This window comes from Engraulis encrasicolus, chromosome 13 (assembly GCF_034702125.1).
Source record: "Engraulis encrasicolus isolate BLACKSEA-1 chromosome 13, IST_EnEncr_1.0, whole genome shotgun sequence".
NCBI classification, from domain to species: domain Eukaryota; kingdom Metazoa; phylum Chordata; class Actinopteri; order Clupeiformes; family Engraulidae; genus Engraulis; species Engraulis encrasicolus.
In genome coordinates, this window is record NC_085869.1 from 55,765,233 (window position 1) to 55,786,677 (window position 21,445).

Sequence of the window (21,445 nt, forward strand, 5' to 3'; positions counted from 1 at the left end):
TCATCTGATGATGATCTCAAACTTTGTTCTGATTTATAGCTGAGTCCCTTAACAGTCAATCAAAAGGTGTTTCATCTTTTTATCTTTAACTGTCACTTTTCTGGGATGTGTTGAGTGGAATGTGTAGCCTAAAATCCACGGAATGACACCCCAAAACTGAAAAGTTGCTCTCACCTCAAGGGTTAATGACTTTGAAAACTCCAATGTAGGTCGACTTATTCTAGTCCAAATGGACATCATTTTGGTGTTGAAATTATCTCTCAGCACCTCTTACGGTAGGGACACATAGGAGGCGAAGCAAGGCGAAGCGAAGAGAGGCGAAATTCAACCGTCATCAGGTCGTCGCGGCGAATCAAATGGAATGGAACAGTATATTGTTGATTTGATTGGGCCGTGGCAGGCGAATTCGCTCCTCATTTGCATAACATTAAACTTTCTTTAATAATTTCGCTTCGCTTCGCTCCTGTTCGCTTGCTGTCGCTTGCCATCGCCTCGCCATCGCTTGCCTTCGCCTGTCTCATAGGAATGAATGGCAAAGTTCGCAAATTCGCGTGTATGTGTCCCTACCGTTACGGTAGGGACACATAGGAGGCGAAGCACGCGAAGCGAAGAGAGGCGAAATCCAACCGTCATCAGGTCGTCGCGGCGAATCAAATGGAATGGAACAGTTATGTTGTTGATTTGATTGGGCCGTGGCAGGCGAATTCGCTCCTCATTTGCATAACATTAAACTTTCTTTAATAATTTCGCTTCGCTTCGCTCCTGTTCGCTTGCTGACGCTTGTCATCGCTTGCCTTCGCCTCTCTCATAGGAATGAATGGCAAAGTTCGCAAATTCGCGTGTATGTGTCCCTACCGTTAGTGTAGTAGCAATCAACAATGATCATACCTGCCCCTGATCGAACCAGCCCGGTCTCCCCTACTGTATATGACCCCCAACAATGAGTGCGTATACATGCAGTTCAGTATCCCGAATATGATCGGGATATTAAGTATCCCGAATTTGCGTTTGCGCATATAAACACTTCAGTATCCCGAATAAGCCCTTATTCGGGATACTGAGAAATCGGGATATGCTAGGTGGAGTTTTCCGAAAGAAGCCAGGATACTGACGCATGTATACACCTTATCCCGAATACAGGGGCTTCCCATGGAACGCTGTTGCTGGTATCCAGGCTACACGCATTTGAAGAGAATTCTATAACGGCCAAGAATGTAGACTGGGATATAACGTTCTGTGCGCATATAAACACCTTATCCCGAATATGATCATAACCGGGATAAGCCTCATATTCGGGATACTGAACTGCATGTAAACGCACTCAATGAGATAAGGGGCACAGACAGAATGCAAGGTTTCTGTGCTTCAAATGGTTAATCTTTGTTCTGAATTTAGTTAAATTAGTATTGCAATCGACTCCCTATTGATAACATGCCCTAAAACACGGCACGATTGTACAAGGCGTTCTGTAGGCCTACTGTATGCTATCGTTCAACGTGAAAGCGAAACTGAAAGTGAAATGATTATGAAAGCAAGAAGTTCGAGGCTTCCAATAAATCAGGCACACTCTACAACCATTTGAAGGAATCAACCAGTCTTAAGGAAATACACTTCATTTCACGTGCGAACTCCATCGGGATTGTGCAAAGAGTGATAATCAAGGTAGGCTAAGCTTCTAACAAACCGTGCTGCTCAAAAGATAATTGGTCTGGCCTGTCTGGCTAGTCGCTCTGTTGGGAGCGTGTCTTGTTGACTGACCTGTCATTCAGACGGTTGCTCTTTCACAGAATCACGGCAAATAGTGATTCTATCTGCCGTTTCCCAATGATACAATGGTGACCAAAGAAATGGCATGGCATTGGTGGAAGAGATGAGTTGTTTTGTTGTTTTGGTGGTCTAAATGCTTGAGTAAAAAAAAGGCTCAAAATTGTCATGATGCAGGTGCACATGAAGGATGCCAGCACATAAAGGAAACAAGGTCATGTATTCTAAAACCCACAACTTCTCATCCATTTGCTTAATTTACCTTTAGCTCTGTATGTGTTTCCAAATTATACTACTAGGCCTACTTCTTCTACTACTACTACAAACTAGGCCTTCTACACACAGCTGTTTGAGAATAAGAGACTTCAGATTGTCCTGTCCGCAAGCAAACTGGGTGCCTGAGCTGGGGACTGGAGGAATAACCTGACTGTACAATTTGACTGACCTTATGATGGTTAACTTACAACCACAGGCCTTGGAGCATTAATGCTATGATAAGTTAGTCTAATTCTTTTCGTAAACAATTTCCACACTCAAATGTCTCCATGCATTTTTTTTGTAACAGGACCCATTGTACAGCCCAGGAAATGTGCTGACACTGTGAAAAACATAAGGAAATTAAAACGTGGCATTATGACCAATTACACCAACTGTCCGCAGTATTCATTGGCTATACAAATATATTTCTTTTCATAACGTTGACTGTCTGTTCCATGGAAAGGACAGGAGTGGAAGGGAGATATGGTAACCACCCAAGACAGATCCTTGAGGAACTTACTGACACCTGTGACCTTTCATACAGAGGTAGAGTTTGGGGAAGTCCATTAGTTACATTTCTTTGTATGTCATACTGTAGGTGAGGCCTATTCAAATGGCGGCCCTGGGGCCAGATGCGGCCCTTGGATGGTAAGGTTCTGGCCCCCCACAAGGTCAGAACAAAATGAATAACAAATAGTTCTATCTGTGGGTGGGCATAATTTCAGGTTAGGAATATCTCTCCAATGCATTCACATGAGGGTGAAATAGTATCTAAAACAGTCTCATAACGCTTCTAAGAAATAGAAAAGCGAATATTCGTTTTGTCTGGAAAGTTATCCACTTGTTTTACACCCTAACCTCGGACACCGTGCTGCTCGTAGTTATACAGATTCTATGTTCGGCCCCTTTACTGGAAGGAATTTGAAAAACTGGCCCTCTGTGACTTTAAACTGAATAGCCTACCCCTGTAGGCACTCCACAAGCAATGCTGTCCAACCAGATAGTACACTGCTTTTTCTCATAACATGATCCCTGGAGGATAGTATTAAGTGGTGTGTGTGTGTGTGTGTGTGTGTGTGTGTGTGTGTGTGTGTGTGTGTGTGTGTGTGTGTGTGTGTGTGTGTGTGTGTGTGTGTGTGTGTGTGTGTGCGTGTGCGTGTGTGTGTGCGCTTGCGCGTGTGCGTGCATGCCTGCTAGATGGCATTACTGCCAATGCCTAGCCCCATATGTCTGGTGGACAATGGGCCTGATGGGAAGATGAGTGTCCAGCAGGGGGCACTGCAGATCCTGCAGCAAATCCAGCAGCCGGTGGTGGTGGTGGCTGTGGTGGGGCTCTACCGCACGGGGAAGTCCTACCTCATGAACCGACTGGCTGGGAAGCAGACAGGTACTGTATGTGTAGACATCATGTATGAACAAAATATACTGTGTGTGTGTGTGTGTGTGTGTGTGTGTGTGTGTGTGTGTGTGTGTGTGTGTGTGTGTGTGTGTGTGTGTGTGTGCGTGATTAAATGGATTACAATGCAGCAGAACTGGAACTGGACAGCATGCCGAAATAAAACAATCAGTGACATGGGGCTGGCTCACTAAAATAGTACATACATTTGCCTTGTGGAACGACTTGGAAATATTTTGGTCAGTTATGGCTGAATTCACTTTCCCACAGTTTCAAATTGAAAGGAAGCATTCTTCATTGTTTTGAAATAAACCCTCCTTGCCATCACAGCTCCATAGAATATGTTCCTCCTGGTCTCCTCTAGGCTTTGCTCTGGGCTGCACCATTGAGTCCAAAACCAAAGGCATATGGATGTGGTGTGTACCTCACCCAAACAAACCAGGTGTGTACACACGCACGCACGCACGCACACACACATGCACACATGCACACACACTTCCATGTACACAGGTAAAAAAAAAGTTACACACACAAACACACGGACTCCTCTCATTTTTGTGTCTGTTGTCCCTTACCTCACAGGACACACTCTGGTGCTGCTGGACACTGAGGGACTGGGGGATGTGAACAAGGTGACATCACCTCTGTCTCTGTCTCTGTCTCTGTCTCTCTCTCTGTCTCTCTGTCTCTCTGTCTCTCTGTCTGTCTCTCTGTCTGTCTGTCTGTCTGTCTGTCTGTCTGTCTGTCTGTCTGTCTGTCTGTCTGTCTGTCTCTCTTGCACACAAACACACACTACCTGTTGCACACTACCTGTTGCATATCAGCATCACTCACACGCCTGAAAGTGAAAGTAACACTCGGAAAGTCCCATAGTCATATTGACTATGCACACAGTGTGCACACAATGAAATGTAATATATGCCTCAACTGTGAAAGCCCATATGAAAAAGATCTACATAAAACTTTTCAAATAGTTTACCGGTAGGCCTATGGTATATGCTATAGAAGTGTCTCATTCTTCATTTTCTTCATTTATGAGTAAGGCACAGGTGCTAAATAATGTTAAGTTATTATTGGACAATCGAGACAGTGAATGTGATGATGGTGTCACAGTGAGAGCAGTGTACGTAGAGGGATGGCACTAATGCTGAAGTTATACTCTTGCATACACTTGATTGTTTCATGTCAACTAATGTTAATTGATATTATGTCAATATGTGTTTATGTTTTCAGGGAGACTCTGAGCACGACACCCAGATCTTCTCTCTGTCTGTTCTGCTGAGCAGCACTCTGGTCTTCAACAGCAGAGGCACCATCGACAACAGAGCAGTGGAGGAGCTGCAGTATCCTTTCAGACACTTGAACATACACACATGCACACACTCACAGGACGCATGCACAGGCACCCAGACACATCCACACATATGGGACAATGATCAGAGAAAACCGTAGAATTTATTGTAAACATAGTTTAATCTAGCACCCACTTACCCCATATTTCTCCTTAGCCCAACCCACCTGCACTGGCTCCTCTGACACACTTCCTCTCTCCACCCTCTGCATTCTGCACATTCTGTCTTCTATGGGTGACAGGATATTTACTATTAATGTATGTCAAATTCAGAAATACCCAACCACTTTCATTACATCAGTACACTTCCCTTTCCGGCTTCAAAACATGTTAAAAACTCTCAATTTTTCTCATGCGCTTTCCAACCACAGTGCTGATTGGGGTCATTTCACGTGAAATCAGACACTTTGGGACCCGACCGACACGGATTTCAATCATACTTGCTGTGCCTGTTTAGTAGCAAGGTAGCACCCCAGAACTGCATTTTTGTGAATCTGACACCGATATTAAGGGAGAAGCAGACTAGCAAAGGTTTACATGTGAGGGTAGGACACTATGCATTCAGCCTTGATTATATCAGTCAGTGTAAGTCACAAAAGGATGTCTGAGGTATTGTTTGAAAGCTCTTTTCTGGCTCTACAAATTACTCAACAGCATGGAATACAACAACCTTCAGAATATGAATTATGATACATTGAAAAATTAAAAATTGAATATCAAAAAAACTTATATTTTAAAATGGCTGGTTTCTTGTCTAAACATAGCCTGTAAGGTCATAAACAACACCTGAAAATGGGGTGTTTGATTCTCTATTCATTTCAGAGATAATGGGACATAAAGGTTGAAATGAGTTGTAATGAAGTAGTAATAGAGTAGTGTCAGGGACAGGGCTGGACTGGCCATCTGGCATAACGGGCATTTTCCTGGTGGGCCCTGCACCCATGTCGGTCCCTATTCCAGGTACTCAAAAACTACACGGCTTCTCCTAGGCCTTTCGAGATAGAGACACCGTTCAAACACTAAAACGACCAGCTCAGCTTGGAGATCATTAATATAGCGTGTCCATGTCTCTTGTCATTTTTCCGTTTTTGACGATTTTGTGCAAGTTTGGGTCCCCATTGAAAACAATGGTAGAACCTTCATGAACCAAGGTTGCGCCACTCTACAGATCAGAGTGTAGGAGGCTTTTTCGGTCATAAAACATCAACACTTTCACCTAGAAGTTTAGTTGACGAGTTGTTAGCGAGCTCTATGGGATGTCTCCAAGTTGTGAAAGTTTCATGTCCCAACTCCCATTACTTTTTAAATGGCAGGTGTGTAAAAACGGCAGGGCTGGCCCCATTGCTTTTCCCATTGACTCTTGAAGTGCCTTTTTGAAGAGGTCAGCACATGTTCCACAAGAGGTCCATTTGTGACTGAACCATTTAACCTATACGATTCATTCAAGGACTGTTAAAACGATCACATGTATGACTCCAATCTGTTGAAAGGACATGTGCCAATTCTTTTTATTTTTTTTACAACGATAAGCTTAAGACCTAGAAACTGTTATTGATTCTGCAGTCTGCCTTAGAGCACCATACTAACTGCTATACAGACAATCACAACAGGTGCTGCCAATAAAGGGTTCATTCTCAACTGTCATTTTCTCTCAACATTCTATTCTTAACGAGTAGCTGCACTACAGTTCTAGAAGTCTATTGTTCAGCTCTTCAATGCAATCTCATTATTGTCTAGCTGGAATGCTTTTGGCAGGCAGCTGCTTGGCCCAATGGTGATGGTGCCAGATTAAAGATATGGAGGTTGGGAGTTTGAATCCCACTTGGACCCATGTTTATTTTCAAAATTACATCATATGCAGTGTTCCTTAGCCAACTTAAAATACCATGTATGTCATTTAGTATCAATGGCAAAGGTGCTGAATTAGAGATATGGAGGTTGTGAGTTCGAATCCCACTCGGACCCATGTTGATTTTCAAAATCATATCATATGCAGTGTTCCTCAGCCAACTTCAAATACTATGTATGTAATTTCGTATCAATGGCAAAGGTGCTGGATAAGAGATATGGAGGTTGTGAGTTCGAATCCCACTCGAACCCATGTTGATTTTCAAAATTATATCATATGCAGTGTTCCTTAGCCAATTTAAAATACCATGTATGTCATTTAGTATATCCCCAAAACGCGGAGCTACAACACTTTCAAGATGGCTGAATCCAAGATGGCTGAATTGTTTGGCCCATAACTTCTGACTGGGTGGATGTATTTTTTCCAACATTTATTTTAGCTTTGTTTTCGCAATAGTAGTTTGTTAGAGATAGAGATATCAAAAATAAAACTGCTCATCTGTGCCCCAAAAGGTAAGCCCGCTTCCAGCATTTTCTGTGAGAATGCAATCTAGTTCTTGTTTCTTGTCTCTCGATTTGTTGCTGATTTTGTGAATAATGCTGCTGTGACTTTTAATGCTGATGTGACTATATCCTGCCTTTATTTCTCAATACAATTTTAAATACTACTATTGTAACATTATTGGGTACTTAAAAAACCTTTAAAATATAAAAATACATTATTAGTAAAAGGGGGGGATATAGAGCTCAGTTACAATTACCCATTGTTGGCTTAGTGTTAGGCTGGGTGGAGTAGTGGACTATTTCACCTTAATCTCTTCCAGATATGTCACCGAATTGGCAGATTTCATCAAGATGAAGTCATCCGATGAAGATGGAGAAGATACTGAGTTTGTGAAAGTTTTCCCCACGTTCATCTGGGCTGTGAGGGACTTCACACTACAGAAAAAGATAGACGAGAAAGATATTTCAGACGATGGCTACTTAGACTTCGCTCTTCAGTTGAAAGCTGGTAATATTTAAAGGCATACCTTTCATGTAGGTTCTGGACTGTTTTCATAAAATAGACCGACATACTGTATTCATTCAAGAAATCTGGGGTTCATGTTGACAAAGAAATGTTTCTTAGCTGTAAGACGACTCATAAACCATATTATGCATTGTGGCTGCCATGGGGTTAGAAGTTTTATGAAAGCACATTTCTGCCTGTCTGTCGATAACATTATGCAAAAGACTACATAAATCTTTGGAAACAATGGGTTAGGACCCAATTGATTTTTTGGGCAATATTGACAAGGTCCGTGGAATATCAGCCCTGGGTCAGCCCATACTTCCTGTGACTTTGGCCAGGCGTCCTGTCTATGTCTGATATTTCAAAGTTTTGATTGGGGGGTAATTAAATTTGAGCCTTTCCAACAGCTTGATGAGGCGTGTTTAAGGTAATAACACATTAGTTCAAGCTTCACTGCTATTACAGGAAGTCACAGATAGGAGTGGACGAGTGAATGTAGCTTTGAATTACTGAGGCAGGGTTTGTTGCAAACAAGTTGAAGAGGATTAAATATAGGTAACCTCAACCTTGTGATATGAGTTAACTAATGTTTGACAATCATGAGTGTGTGCTAATCCAAACTTATGATGTTTCCCTAAAGGTACTAGTAGGAAAGTGACTGATTACAACCTTCCTCGGGAGTGTATCCGAAAGTACTTCCCATCCAGGAAGTGTTTCATCTTCCCATTCCCAACCAATCCAGATAAGGTGGATCTACTGGATACTCTGAAGTCATCTGACCTGGATTCAAAATTCCTGGAGGTCACAACGCGATTTTGCGCCTTTGTTTTCGACAATAGTCCAGCGAAGAAGCTGAGTGATGGCTACACTGTCAACGGCAGAGGTGGGTCTCTCTGACATAAACATCAAACCAATTTGTGTAACAGCTACCATACTAAGTCTACCAATGGATACATTAAGAGTTGCAACTGCTTCCACTAGAGAACATGAAAGGAACTGTTGAGTGTACACAATATTTTAGTTTTGTTTGTGTTTGGTTATATTTGTCCCTCTTGGCTTCCTTTAGTCTTTGCTGGTCTGGTGAAGGTGTATGTGGACACCATAGCCAGTGGGGCTGTCCCATGCCTTGAGAATGCGGTGGTTGCCATGGCACAGATTGAGAATGAGGCTGCAGTGAAGAAGGGGCTGGCAGAATATGAGGGTGGAATGATGAAGCTGAAGAGTCGCTTCCCAGTGATCCTGAAGGAGATTACTTCAGCACACCAGAGCTTCAACAGCCTTGCCATTGAGGCTTTCATGAAGCGCTCTTTCAAAGACGACGACGGGAAGTACATGCGCTCACTGGAGGTACAAAAGACATGAGACATAGGTTTCATTAGTGTGTTACTCTTACTAACATTGAAGACTCAAAGTAGGCATCATGAGTTTGCCTCAACTAATGACTGGTGAGATAATCAGACGAAATTAAATGGACATCACAAGTGTATGTACAGTTAGGACCTATGTGATTCCAAAACAAGAACATGCGTGTTTGGTTCATATGCGATGGTCATGCGTGGTTGTGCTGTAGCTTACAAAAGTATCTTATGGCTGTTTCCATATGCTGTTTCAGGAGGCCATCAAGAAATCATTCGGTAGCTTCCTCCATCAGAATGAGCAGGCATCTGTGAAGTCATGCCAGAGTATCATCTCAGACCTGTCTGGCCCAATGAGAGCCAAAATCCAACAGGGGGCTTACGCCAAGGCTGGAGGCTACAAGTTCTTTGAAAAGGACCTGGAGGACATTGTGAATAACTACAACATAACAACTGCAGGAGCCGTTAAGGTCAGTTTCAGTAAAGAGCAGGAAGAGACACAAGATGCATCAGAACATTTACCGTACCTTTGGTGACAACGGTGTATCTTGAATTGTCTCGACAAATGTTCAGTTGCAATCAGTGGCCATTCATTATTGTAGAAATCGTAATCACATCCTTAAGGAATGTTTAGTGGCTCTTCAATTGCTCATTGTGGGGGAATCGAAAACAAAAACCTTGAGGATCCTTCAAGAAAAGTTTCCCCAAAGCATGTAACCATTTCTTATTGAGGATAAGATTTCTGACTTTTTTTAAGTTTTGGATATTAAATTACATTACATTACACGTATCTGACGCATTCATCCAAAGCGACTTACAGTTATTTTCAGTACTGGGTAATAGTTACAGTCCATAGAGCAGTGTGGGTTTAGGTGCCTTGCTCAAGTGCACTTCAGCCATGGAGCATGGAGAGAGGTAGGGAGTGGAATAGTGCTGTGCGCCCAACCTCTGAGGGATTCCAAAGCGCCCCGCTCGACCCGCTAATTATGATCCGAGTAAAACAAGCCAGGGCCTGTGAAAGAGGGCTAATTTTACACTAACCTAAACGAGAAGAGTTTGCGCTAGATTCACATTATTGCTAAACTTTAAAGGTACATCAAACGACAACAAAGAAAGCAAAATTCGATTTTACTGCATTCTTTATTGAAGACTGAACAAATGTGTGGAAGACATACGTATATCTGCTGTTCCCACAAACAGACACAGTGCAGGTAATGCTAAATCCAAATTTTCAAAACATCAACAATAATAGAACCAGATATGAGAATCTGATATGAACGAATCTCTTTGCAGTTTTGTATAAAACGAAAGTGGAGTAGCAGCTTAATAACGAGTACCCTACTCAATAGTTCACCTGATTACTAGGTTCCTGCTAAATAAGGAACCCCTGGTCGATTCTATGTATGGCAGCTGTGTGGAGAAAGGGAACGGAATCAACGGTATCTGGTTTTAGCCTATTTCGGCGCGCTTCCAACACGCAACCTGCCGAATATTATTATGAAGCATGTAACAGTATGAACAAAGTGTGTGTGTGTGTGTGTGTGTGTGTGTATGTGTGTGTGTGTGTGTGTGTGTGTGTTTTCCACAGGCTGAGGAGGTACTTGAGGAGTTTCTAAAACAGAGAAAACAGGAGTCTGCTGCCATTCTGCAGGCTGATAAGAGCCTGAGTAGAAAGGAGAAAGAAATATGCAGTAAGTGTCCTTTGTGTGTGTGTGCGTGTGCGTGTGTGTGTGTGTGTGTGTGTGTGTGTGTGTGTGTGTGTGTGTGTGTGTGTGTGTGTGTGTGTGTGTGTGTGCGCACGTGCATCTGATCTGTGTATGTGTGTCTGTGTGTGTGTGTGCGTGTGCGTGTGTGTTTTGTGTGACGAAATGTTTATCTGTATTTGACATTGTAGAGTATGTATGTGGGTGAAGGTAGGTACTGTATGTGTGTGTTACATACAGTACAATAAACTATATACTAGTGTGGTGCACAGTATGTGTAATGTGTAATATGTACCATATGGAAGGCATGCATGTGTAACAGGTGCCAGCTAGCAGAATTTGGTGGTAGAATCTTAGTAAACTTTCCTCCCGAAGCCTACTGATACAGTAGTGCTGAGCTATCGGTCTGGACCTTTAGGTCAGTGATATAATACTCTTCCTCCCATGCCAAACTTAAGCAAGAACTGGAAGGTTTCGAGCCCGGAGTGGCAAACTAGCGCAAGATGACCTTAGTTACACTGGTGTCGTTAGACCCAGACTAGGGATGCAAATTAACTAATTCATTCATTAATCATTAGTTGGTTGAATAATGCTGTTGGTCAATAGAGTATTGACTATAGAGTATTCTATTCCTTCCAAACAATATGGGCAGTCAGTGAGTAACCCACAGCACCTCCAACACTGCGAGTTGGAGTCAGATCCGTGGTCATGTGGCCCTCTGATGGTGGCGATGAAAAAACATGGCCCTCTTCATCAAAAAAGTTGCCCATCCCTGGTCCGGACCTTTAGCTCAGAGGTTTCGTACTTTGCCTCCCATGCCGAATTGAAGCGTGAACTGGCATGGCGTGCATTCATGCCCCAACTAGGGCAGTATGTGCGTGCGTGTATGTGTGTAGAGGAGCATGCATGTTCTGCGGTGATGCGACATGAGGTGTATGATTAACATGAATGGTGTGTGTGTGTGTGCGTGTGTGTGTGTAGAGCAGCGTGAGCAGGGCCTGCTGATGCAGCAGAAGATGCGAGCTGCTGAAGAGCAACAGCGCCTCCTGGAGGAGAAGATTGAAGCTGAGCGTGAGGGCTCAGAGGAGCGCATGCGGCAGCTCAATAGCAAGATGGAGGAGGAAATGCAGCGCCAAAAGAAAGAGAACGATGCAGCCATGGAATGTAAACTACAGGAACAGGTGTGTGTGTGTGCGTGGGTGCGTGCGTGCGTGCGTGCGTGCGTGCGTGCGTGCGTGCGTGCGTGCGTGCGTGCGTGCGTGCACAGGGCCCTAAGGCGCCGCCCCCCCCCCCCATATACTCATGAATGGCGTGACGTTTTCCATGTGCGTTACGCCCATTTGTGGGGGAAAACAGGCAATGCAAGTCAATTGGTGGTGTTGGGGTTTAATAAACGAAAGATAAGGACCTGTAGACAAGCGTTGTTCACACGCAACATGCTGGAAACGTGTTGTATTGCCGGCTGTTCAAATAATATTGCCAAACAGCTGTGACTGAAGCATGTACTGTGTTTATTTAGGGTTGCCGATGTAGCATGTAAGTTGATGAGACATTCTGTTTGTTTTCACCCATAAAGTGGCGTAACGCAAAGTACCCGGATGGCCGTTCATGCGTATCGCCTGCCAAGGTCAAGACAGGGTCCCCATCATCCTGGAAGGGCCCCTTGACCTGGGACCTGGTCCCCACAACCATCCAACCCTCCCGCCACAGATCCGCCCATGGTGAAATCAACAATGGAGCTATGGGCAACATACCGTACAGTCTTTTTTTAGAAAGTGCGCTCAACTCCCAACTGTTTCTTACAAGGTCTTCGCGTGCAAGCAAACAGCAAAGCTCATGTTTAGTAAAAAAAAAAGCCGTACTCTTGGGTGTAATTCTTGCAGTTTTAATCTACTGGGTTAGCATGACAGACGGACGTTTCGGCCTAAGATGAAATACGCTGAAGAAGGCTTAGGCCGAAACATCTGTCTGTCATGCTAACCCAACCCAGTAGATTAAAACTGCAAAAATTACATCCGAGAGTGCGTCTTTTTTACTTAACATCAACATATCGTACGTGCAGTATGAATGGGCAACAATTTCACTGAGAAATGTCCTTATATTGTTGAGTTTGTGTGTGTTACAGGCTAGGCTGCTGGAACAAGGCTTCAAGGACAAAGCAGACAAGATGCAACTGGAGATGAACGAGTTGAGCAGGAAGGCAGAAGAGGCGGCCAACTCGCGCAGTGAGGAGTTTGCAAAGATGATGGAGGCCATGGACTGCAGACACACTGACACCATGAAGATGATGAAGGAGCAGCTGGATAGCACGCGCGAAATGATAAGCAAGCAGAAATCGAGGATAGAAGTTGTTGTCATACCCTGCTGTATCCAGTAAAACCCATCATTAACTGCTCCCACCATCCTACTCAGTCATGCTAACAAACCCACCCCATCCGCTGCACACCCACCATTCAGGGCTGGACTGGTCCTCTGGCATACTGGCCAACTCCCGGTGGGTCGATGCTGCTCAGGGGACGATGGTGGGATTTTTTTTTTTTTTACATCCCAGTACAGCCCTGTGTGTGTGTGTGTGTGTGTGTGTGTGTGTGTGTGTGTGTGTGTGTGTGTGTGTGTGTGTGTGTGTGTGTGTGTGTGCACCATTACATCCAGCTCTCCACCCATTAATATAACCACCACTCCACCCATTAATGCCACTGTTCCCCTCAATGGGACCCAAAGATTAAAAAAAAATACAATGAGTGGGAGTCAAAACAAGGTCTCTCTCCTGACTGTCACGGACCCATTCATTGTCTTTTTTTGTTGTCTTGGGTACCATGGAGGATCATGTCTTGAGTCCTCTATACATGGGTTTACCTTTTGTAAACCATCCCTGGCTGCACACTGTTCAACCTCTGATTGTTGGAAATGGCTGTCGGTCGAAAAATGAGCTCACATGGTTGGCTGCTTAGTATCTTGGCCCTCCTCACAACACGAATGTTTGTAAACGAAAATCCCATGTATACAGGGCTCCATTTGGTAGAACTCACCACATAATTTCCTGGTCCAGCTTGCCTTATTGCATTTCATACATGATGTTTTACAATTTTTGTAAAGCTCAACCTCAATAAACACCAGGGAGAACAAATATTTTTCTCTGTGACATGTCTGTTGGTATTGTGAAACTGAAAAATGAGAAAAGGTTGCACCATGCATAGGTTTGCATAGGTTACACAATGTGTGTAATAAAGAAACCTATGCATGGTGCGACCTTTTCTCATTTTTCAGTTTTACAATATTTTGGTCAGCACCCTTAAAAGAAGAGAAAAACTGTTGGGTGACGCCTGCTCCAACCTTTATGAACTGTTGGTATTGTGAAAAATGTGTGGGTAAAGGTAAAACAGAGCTTTTTCACAAAGTCCTCAGTCGGACAGAATATTAAACCTGTGACAGGATGAATGTTACAGAAACAACACTCAGATGCACAGAGAAAGAAATCAGATGCATGGTTTTCACATATGACATATAAATTCACATATGACTGATAAATTATACTAGATGACTATGCTCCTCAAGATGGCGGCGCCCTGTGAGGCTGCGGCCATGTCAGCTAAAGCGATAGCGATAGCGATGTTCACTTGAGTATGCAATATGAGTCAAATCTTTTTGTTGTAGCTTTATGTATTTGTTAGCATCCAGACTTGAACTGGCTCTCTGGCGACTGACCAGCTCTCCCCTGGCTAAACGCTAAGCTATGACATGACATGACGTATTTTTATTTTTTTATGACATGAAGGGTTTTTTGGGTGACATGAAGTATTTTTGTGAACCACTGCATGGTTTCATAAACAAACTACTGTACTGTAACTTTTATGTGTCTGTCGAAAAAAAACATGGAGTTGAAATAGGAGGAGATTTTCTTCCTTTTCTTTTCTTAGGGTGTAAAGTTATAATTTAGCCTTCTGTATGTTATTTTCACTCTGTCAAAAATGTAGTGCTTTCTCAGGGTCAAGAATTACACGTTGTCACATAATTTGTGAAATCCATGTCATTGTAAGGCAAGCACAACCAAATCATAACCTTTGTCATGTCACCATTGACTCCCATATATACTGTATTTTTACTGTATATCTTAGGATCCATGGATTCTATCGGAAGAGGCATAACCTCAACCTTCATTATAATCATCACACCACCCAGTCTAATTAACTGATGCATGTTTTGTCTGTGTTTCTGTGAAAAAAAATAAAACTGGGTTTCCACAGCTAATGGTAAATTGTAACGCCTTTCGCTTCCAGTGTGTTGTCCAGAATAAATCTGTGTTTGAAGGACTCCTGAGATGACAGCAATGAATACTTTTGTGATTTTTTTCATAACGTCCTAATGAGAGGTTAAAAAAATAAAAACTAATATCAGATGACTAGATTTTATTCATGTTTTTTGTTTAGCACATTGACAAGAGATTCGCAACTACAGATGTTGTCACTTCAATCTGCTCACGTCATTACCTTACCGCGGAAAGCTTACCGTGGTCATTGCAACCTGTGGCCATTCGGAATGCGGGGGCAGTATAGCACTGCTTTTTCAGAGCAGCGTCTGCCTGTGTTTGTGTGTCTATAATTGTGCTTCAGTGCTTGTTGACTTATAGGCTAGCCTGTCCCTCCCCCAGTTTTAGTAGTAGTGGAAATACAAACAGCAAATTGCATGTTTTATTTAACATTGGGCATTTGATAGGGCATTTGATAATAACACAAGTGTGAGCCCTAAACAAGACCACCACGTGAATTTAAACTCGACTTTTTTCTGTCTTGCATTCACCGTCTCCCAATCCGCCCCTAACTTATTTCTGCACTATTCAAGTCAGGAACGGGTATCCTCAGGATACAGAGTTTGCATGCCTACAATTTGAACCGGTAAAGACAATTAAAACTATTAAAACAATCAGACATGAACACTATTGTAATTAAGTATGTCCCGTAACGCCAGCATGAGAGAGATCGAATTTTAAATTTGGCGACGACATACTGTCTTCAAAACTGGCATCAACCGCTTCGCTTTCCAATTTAGGACCACCATTATTCAACCTTTTCCACAACCTCACTGATCACAGTTGCTTCATATGTAAAGCCAGGGATAACGAAAATAGCAAAACAGAGTAGGCTAATAAACCGTAATGGAAAGACTGAGGAGACATGAAATCAAGCGGCGGAGTTGGGAGCATATGGTGAATTGTGCTCAAGATTGAACATGCTGGGCGTTAAACGCCAAATTACGACAGAAAGTGCAGTCAGTGTGAGCTAGGCCACTGTAATATTGCTTATTACCTAGTCTACCTAAACTGCACAGTTGCCGCTATACCCAAAAATGTAAGGTAGCACAATTAAACAGTAGGTTGAAGACGGGGTAGCCTATTATTGGTGCTTGTGAATATTTCATCCTCTCAATGCGCCGCAGTGCCTGAGTGTGCCAAACCATTTTGAGTGGCCCAATGTACGTATAGGCCTATGCCCGGCTTTACTTAGGCCTACTGGCTTGTTGGGCTAACATGATCATGGATTTTCAAAACTTTTTAATGTAGTTCTCGGGCTAAATTTTTCTGTTTTGCACATAGCTGTAAGTAGGTGTGCCTTAAAGGGCAACTCCTGCCAATTTCAACATGCAGTTGTGTTGCTCAAGTTACACTTTGAGAGCTCTTTTCCAAAATGAGATGTATCCATTTTATAGAATGTTGGGAAATTGACATTTTTGTGTTGGGCATTCCATTGAAATGCATTGAAAAATCCATTTTTATAGAGGTTTAAAAGTATGTTCTCAAAACATTTGAATGGCAACAATTCACATATGGATGATAGGACTTCTTAACAGTCAACTCCAACATTAAAATGCAAAAAGTCGAAAATGGTGTATATAGCGTTTTGGAAAAGAGCTCTTCATATGATGAGTCAATCCCCAAATAGGCGATTTTTTTTGTTCAGCCCTTTCCAAGGTCAAGACCCTGCTAATTGAGACTGCCGTCTTTTCAACCGCTCCGGTGTGCAGCTATTCTGGACTTTACGGTCCCATTCACTTCAATTCATTTTTTTGGGAGTTTTACAGATTTCGGACCGTGCCGACGCCGCTGTCGTCGTGCGAGGAAAACAACAATTGTCTCGGGTGCTAAACATGGTCATGGAATGGCTTGCTTAACAAGAATGATATGTGTTATGTCATTTCGAAGATAATTAAAGAAAATCTTATTACAATGGGATTTCTCATAGGCATGGTTTTGCATGTCTCTTATCTCTTTTCATGTTGACTGTGCGATCACTGTTACAAGTTTACAAGGTGCACAGCGCACAGATGTATGCATACAAAAAGGAAGAATAATTCTGAAAATAATTCACTTCGAAGTTAAGTGTTATTACATAGGCACCATGGTCATCAATATGTGTGTAAGAACAAGTGGAAAAACAAATCGGTCAGTTTGTCAAAACTGTCAAAACAGTATCTAAACTTTTATTGTCTTTAACGACCATACTGACTGAGCCCAGGTCACAGAATAGGCCTATCACTGGTGCAGTGTAGGCCTCTTCATTTCTCTGAGATAGTTACTGAGCCAAACACATAGGAGCTGTATTCTTCCACTTTTAGTTTTGTTTAATTATTTTAATTAATTTATTACTTATATTATTTCTACCATGAAGACTCGAGAGGCAAATGAACGTTATTAACATTTATTGAACAATAGACATGATACAAAAATGCATGAATCCGTTTGGCGAACAATTTACACTTGATATAAAATGCATGAATCTTTGGCGAAGGTTCCCGTCTTCGCGTTGAACTCCAGGGTAGGACGGCATAACCTCCAGCGAAGATGGAGGAGGGCGTAGCCTGCCCCCTAACAGACGGGAACCACTGGTGACGGTGGACGGAGGGGTGGTGGTGGCTTCAAAGTCGGCTTAACTGGAAAGCAGAGAACAGAATGAGTGACTGATTTTTAAACAAACGTGAATGCGATCCATTGGCTGAGAGGGAACGCTGCATGAGTGATGCGTAACGGGGAAATCCCCAATCTCGCGTTGAGATTGGTTGACGATCCTGGGCAATGATGACGCATGTATGATCTGTCAAAAGGGAGATTGGATGGTTAGCCTAGTAAGTTTGACAGCCGAGAAATTCGAGTCTCCCTGGTAGAATTTACGCAAGCTCCCATTTATTATTTTTTCACTCCTTTTTTCTGCCTCTCTCTTTCTTCACATTATGCCCTGAATTAGCTGCTATTCTACATTAGTCACAAGTCCATGTTATCACACCCCAGCCCTGTAGATGGCAGCAATGCACTGTGTTTACCAGCTGCCACATGGAGAGAAAAGAAGTCTCAATGTGGCCTCACAGGCAGGTGGGCATAATCAGCAGAACACAACCAATTAGGTATCTCTCATGGAATTAGTTTGGTGCCTGACAGTCATTGACATACAATGATTATAGAACAGTCCCCTCCTTATCAAAGTTCAGTTTCAGGAATCTCTGCAGCAGAGAAAAAGAAAGCAGACAACATTGTAGGCCTTCAACAGGCACAACTGTAGAGATCACCTGCTGGAAATAAATGGCTTCCATGTCTGTCTCAGCAGTAGATTTATCCTGTCCTGTGTGCTTTGAAATCTTCAAGCATCCCGTTCTTCTGACTTGTACTCACAGCATCTGTAAAGGCTGCCTCAAGAGATTCTGGAAAACTAAAGAAGCACGAGAATGCCCGGTCTGCAGGGCAAAATCTTCAGAAAAGCATCCTCCACTTAACCTTCATCTGAAGAACCTATGTGAGCGTTTTTCGAAGGAGAGAGAAGATCAGAAGAATGTAATCTGCACTCTGCACCAATCAGAATTCAGGCTCTTCTGTGAAAATGATGAGCAGCTTGTGTGCTTCGTGGGTTGGGAGTCAAAACTCCATAACAAACACAACTTCAATCCCATTGATGAGGCAGCACATGATCACAAGGTAAGATATTGCATCAGAAAATAAGCAAGCTTTAAACCTTTACATGCCCCTTTCAGAGCAAGTTATTCAGTGTTGCACAATACAGAAAATCTCATCAGGAGTTTCGACTCTGCTGATAGTTGTCACGTTCATATTCAACTAGCAGATGCCATATCCTTACAGCAGACATGGCTCCCTGCAACATCAGTTTGTTGGTTTCTGTCATTTTGACCACTGATAATATTAACGTTTCAGTTTTTTATTTAAATATATTACTATATTGCCCCCCTATTCTATATATTCTCTCTAAAATTCAGCTCGACTCACAGTCCAACTCCTCACAGAGGCCCTGAGTGTAATGTAATGGTTCTGCTCAGAGCACCAAAACTACAGTTGCACACAGTGGCCCTGGGTAAAATGTTGTGTGTTTCATGCCCTGTATCATGTTGGGCCATTGTCTCATTCCAGGAGATACTAAAGACCACTCTGAAGCCCTTACAGGACAAACTGAAGAGATTTAATTATGTGAAACTCACCTATGAGGAAACCGCACAATACATAAAGGTAACATGGCTTATGTCAAATACGCTTCATTATATTTAGCAGATTTTTTTTTAACCAAAGTGATTTACAAAGACATAAACATCATTACAAAGAGGGGAAACTACCACACTTGTTTCAGTCAGTGAGAATTTTGAAAAAGACGTGATATTACAGTTCCAGACCCAAAAGGCCGAGAAGCAGATGAAGGAGGAGTTTGAGAAGCTTCACCAGTTTCTACGTGATGAAGAGGCAGCCAGGATAGCCGCATTGAGGGAGGAAGAGGAGCAGAAGAGTGAGATGATGGAGAAGATTGAGAAGATGAGCAGAGATATCTCATCTCTTTCTGACACAATCAAAGCCATAGAAGAGGAGATGGAAGCTGATGATGTCACATTCCTGCAGGTAAGAAACATGACCTTGTTTTATTTATAATTATCATTATTCAAACTTCACTTTCGTTAATAGCTTATGTGGTTTGAAATTTTTGTTTTATCTGGTGGTTCTACAACCAGCACACATTAAGTGAAATCATCATTTCAATTTCAATTATTATTATTGAAACGTTGTATTGTCTTTTACAAAGTTTTCAAGTGTCTCCACTGTATGCAGAGTGCAGAACATGGTTGGATAGCTTCCCATTCTTAAAATGAAATAAAATGATCTGTGTTTTAACTTTCAAAGGGTCCTGAGATACAGTACTCATAACTCCTTAGAACAGATTCCCTGATCACATTTTCATTTCTTGCCCTTTTTCATAAAAAGGCAAACATGCAGTATCATGGGTTTATATTGTATCACATGATCTCAAAATGTCTCTGTTGCTTCTGCAGAACTACAAGGTCACAGTGGAAAAGTGAGTAAACTGTTAGTTATACTATGTTGTGTCTCTTGATCCTTTGTTTTTGAATCTATATCCACACCCAATGACTCTTGAATGTTATTCCAGAGCCCAGTGCACACTGCAGGATCCAGAGAAGCTTCCACAAGGAGCTATGATGATCAATGTGGCAAAGCACCTTGGCAACCTGAAGTTCAGAGTCTGGGAGAAGATGCAGGAGATTGTTCAATACTCTCCTGAGACTCGGAAGAAAAAATGTTTTGGAATTTTTGATTTTTTTACATAATTTGATTGTTATGGTGGACTGAAACCTGACTAAAGCTTTTTTTTTTTCAAAAATACTTGTTTACTATTTGTTTCATCACATGTCCACTGTAGTGGACGTTGGAACTATGTTGGTCTATTGACTATAATCAGCTATAGGTTTATATTTAAGTTACTGTGATAAATTTGACACTGTAATTAAACAACAATCACAGGGGATGTGTTAGTGTTACATATGGACAGAATTCGGAGACACATGTTTGTTACTGTTCCCTGACTAAGTCATGCATGATCATCGCAAGATTTTGACCATCTCCATAAGTCCCATGCATGGTCTCAAGGTGACCTGGGGAGAGTATAAGTGTATCCTATCTTTCCATTTGCAAGATATTATATTATGTTGCTTTGTAATGTTATGCTTATGTTGCTTTGTCAGCCAACATTAAAGGTTGGAATGTTACGCTGAAATTGCCAAGTAATTCAAGTAGTTCCTTTCAAGCTAATTGCTCTTCATCAGACTTGAATCAAGACACATACCATCCTTATAGGCAGGAAGGGTCACATGATACATCAGTCAAGTTCTGATTGGAGGTAGACCTAATTCACAGAAGTCCATCCCAAGGTATTTACAGACATTTACAAACATATTTACTATTCATCTTCATGTTCATGGTTTTGACTTTTTTTTTGTCCTGCATCTACATCTTGGATGTGCGCACCACCTCTTCACTAGTCTTTGTTTTTTTTTTTGCCATGATCCTCACCCCTTGTGCTTGTGGCCTCATGATGATGTTGCAAGACATCATTGACGACCATGGAGATAGTATAAAATGACTTTGAAAATGTGGAGAATCCAGAGAAACCCAAGCTAAAACTCAGGGAAAGTGGGCGTGAACATTTGGTGACGCAATGTCAGATCAATATTTCTCGAGGTTCATCTCAGGCGGAAGTATATAACAACGAGTTCCCTAGCTAATGTTTTGTGTGATGACACATGCATCATCAACATGGCGCCCATGCATGCAACTGGCATGTAAACAGTATCATAGATGCTAAAATATCATGTAGGCCTAATCACTATCAACAACACCAGTTAATGGCATTCAATTGCAGATGCACATATTTCAGTAGGCCTAATGCTGGTCTCTGACTGTTTAATTTAGCCTACTTAAGCTAA

At 42.3% G+C, this 21,445-nt stretch overlaps 2 protein-coding genes across 2 annotated transcripts; both read left to right on the forward strand.

Annotated features, from left to right (window-relative positions):
• The first annotated feature begins 1,550 nt into the window (after nt 1-1,550).
• LOC134461898 (guanylate-binding protein 1-like) lies at nt 1,551-13,858 on the forward strand. The gene is made up of 12 exons (XM_063214739.1): nt 1,551-1,662; nt 3,220-3,409; nt 3,783-3,860; nt 4,001-4,050; nt 4,652-4,761; nt 7,442-7,629; nt 8,270-8,512; nt 8,696-8,976; nt 9,242-9,454; nt 10,573-10,675; nt 11,669-11,868; nt 12,813-13,858. The coding sequence occupies exons 2-12, from the start codon at nt 3,220-3,222 to the stop codon at nt 13,062-13,064; spliced, it is 1,908 nt and encodes a 635-aa protein (XP_063070809.1). The 5' UTR covers nt 1,551-1,662; the 3' UTR covers nt 13,065-13,858.
• A 4,206-nt stretch (nt 13,859-18,064) lies between these two features.
• On the forward strand, nt 18,065-20,810 carry LOC134461899 (E3 ubiquitin-protein ligase TRIM35-like). Its single transcript, XM_063214740.1, has 5 exons — nt 18,065-18,644; nt 19,092-19,187; nt 19,341-19,568; nt 19,997-20,019; nt 20,113-20,810. The coding sequence occupies exons 1-5, from the start codon at nt 18,255-18,257 to the stop codon at nt 20,288-20,290; spliced, it is 915 nt and encodes a 304-aa protein (XP_063070810.1). The 5' UTR covers nt 18,065-18,254; the 3' UTR covers nt 20,291-20,810.
• Nucleotides 20,811-21,445: the final 635 nt, after the last annotated feature.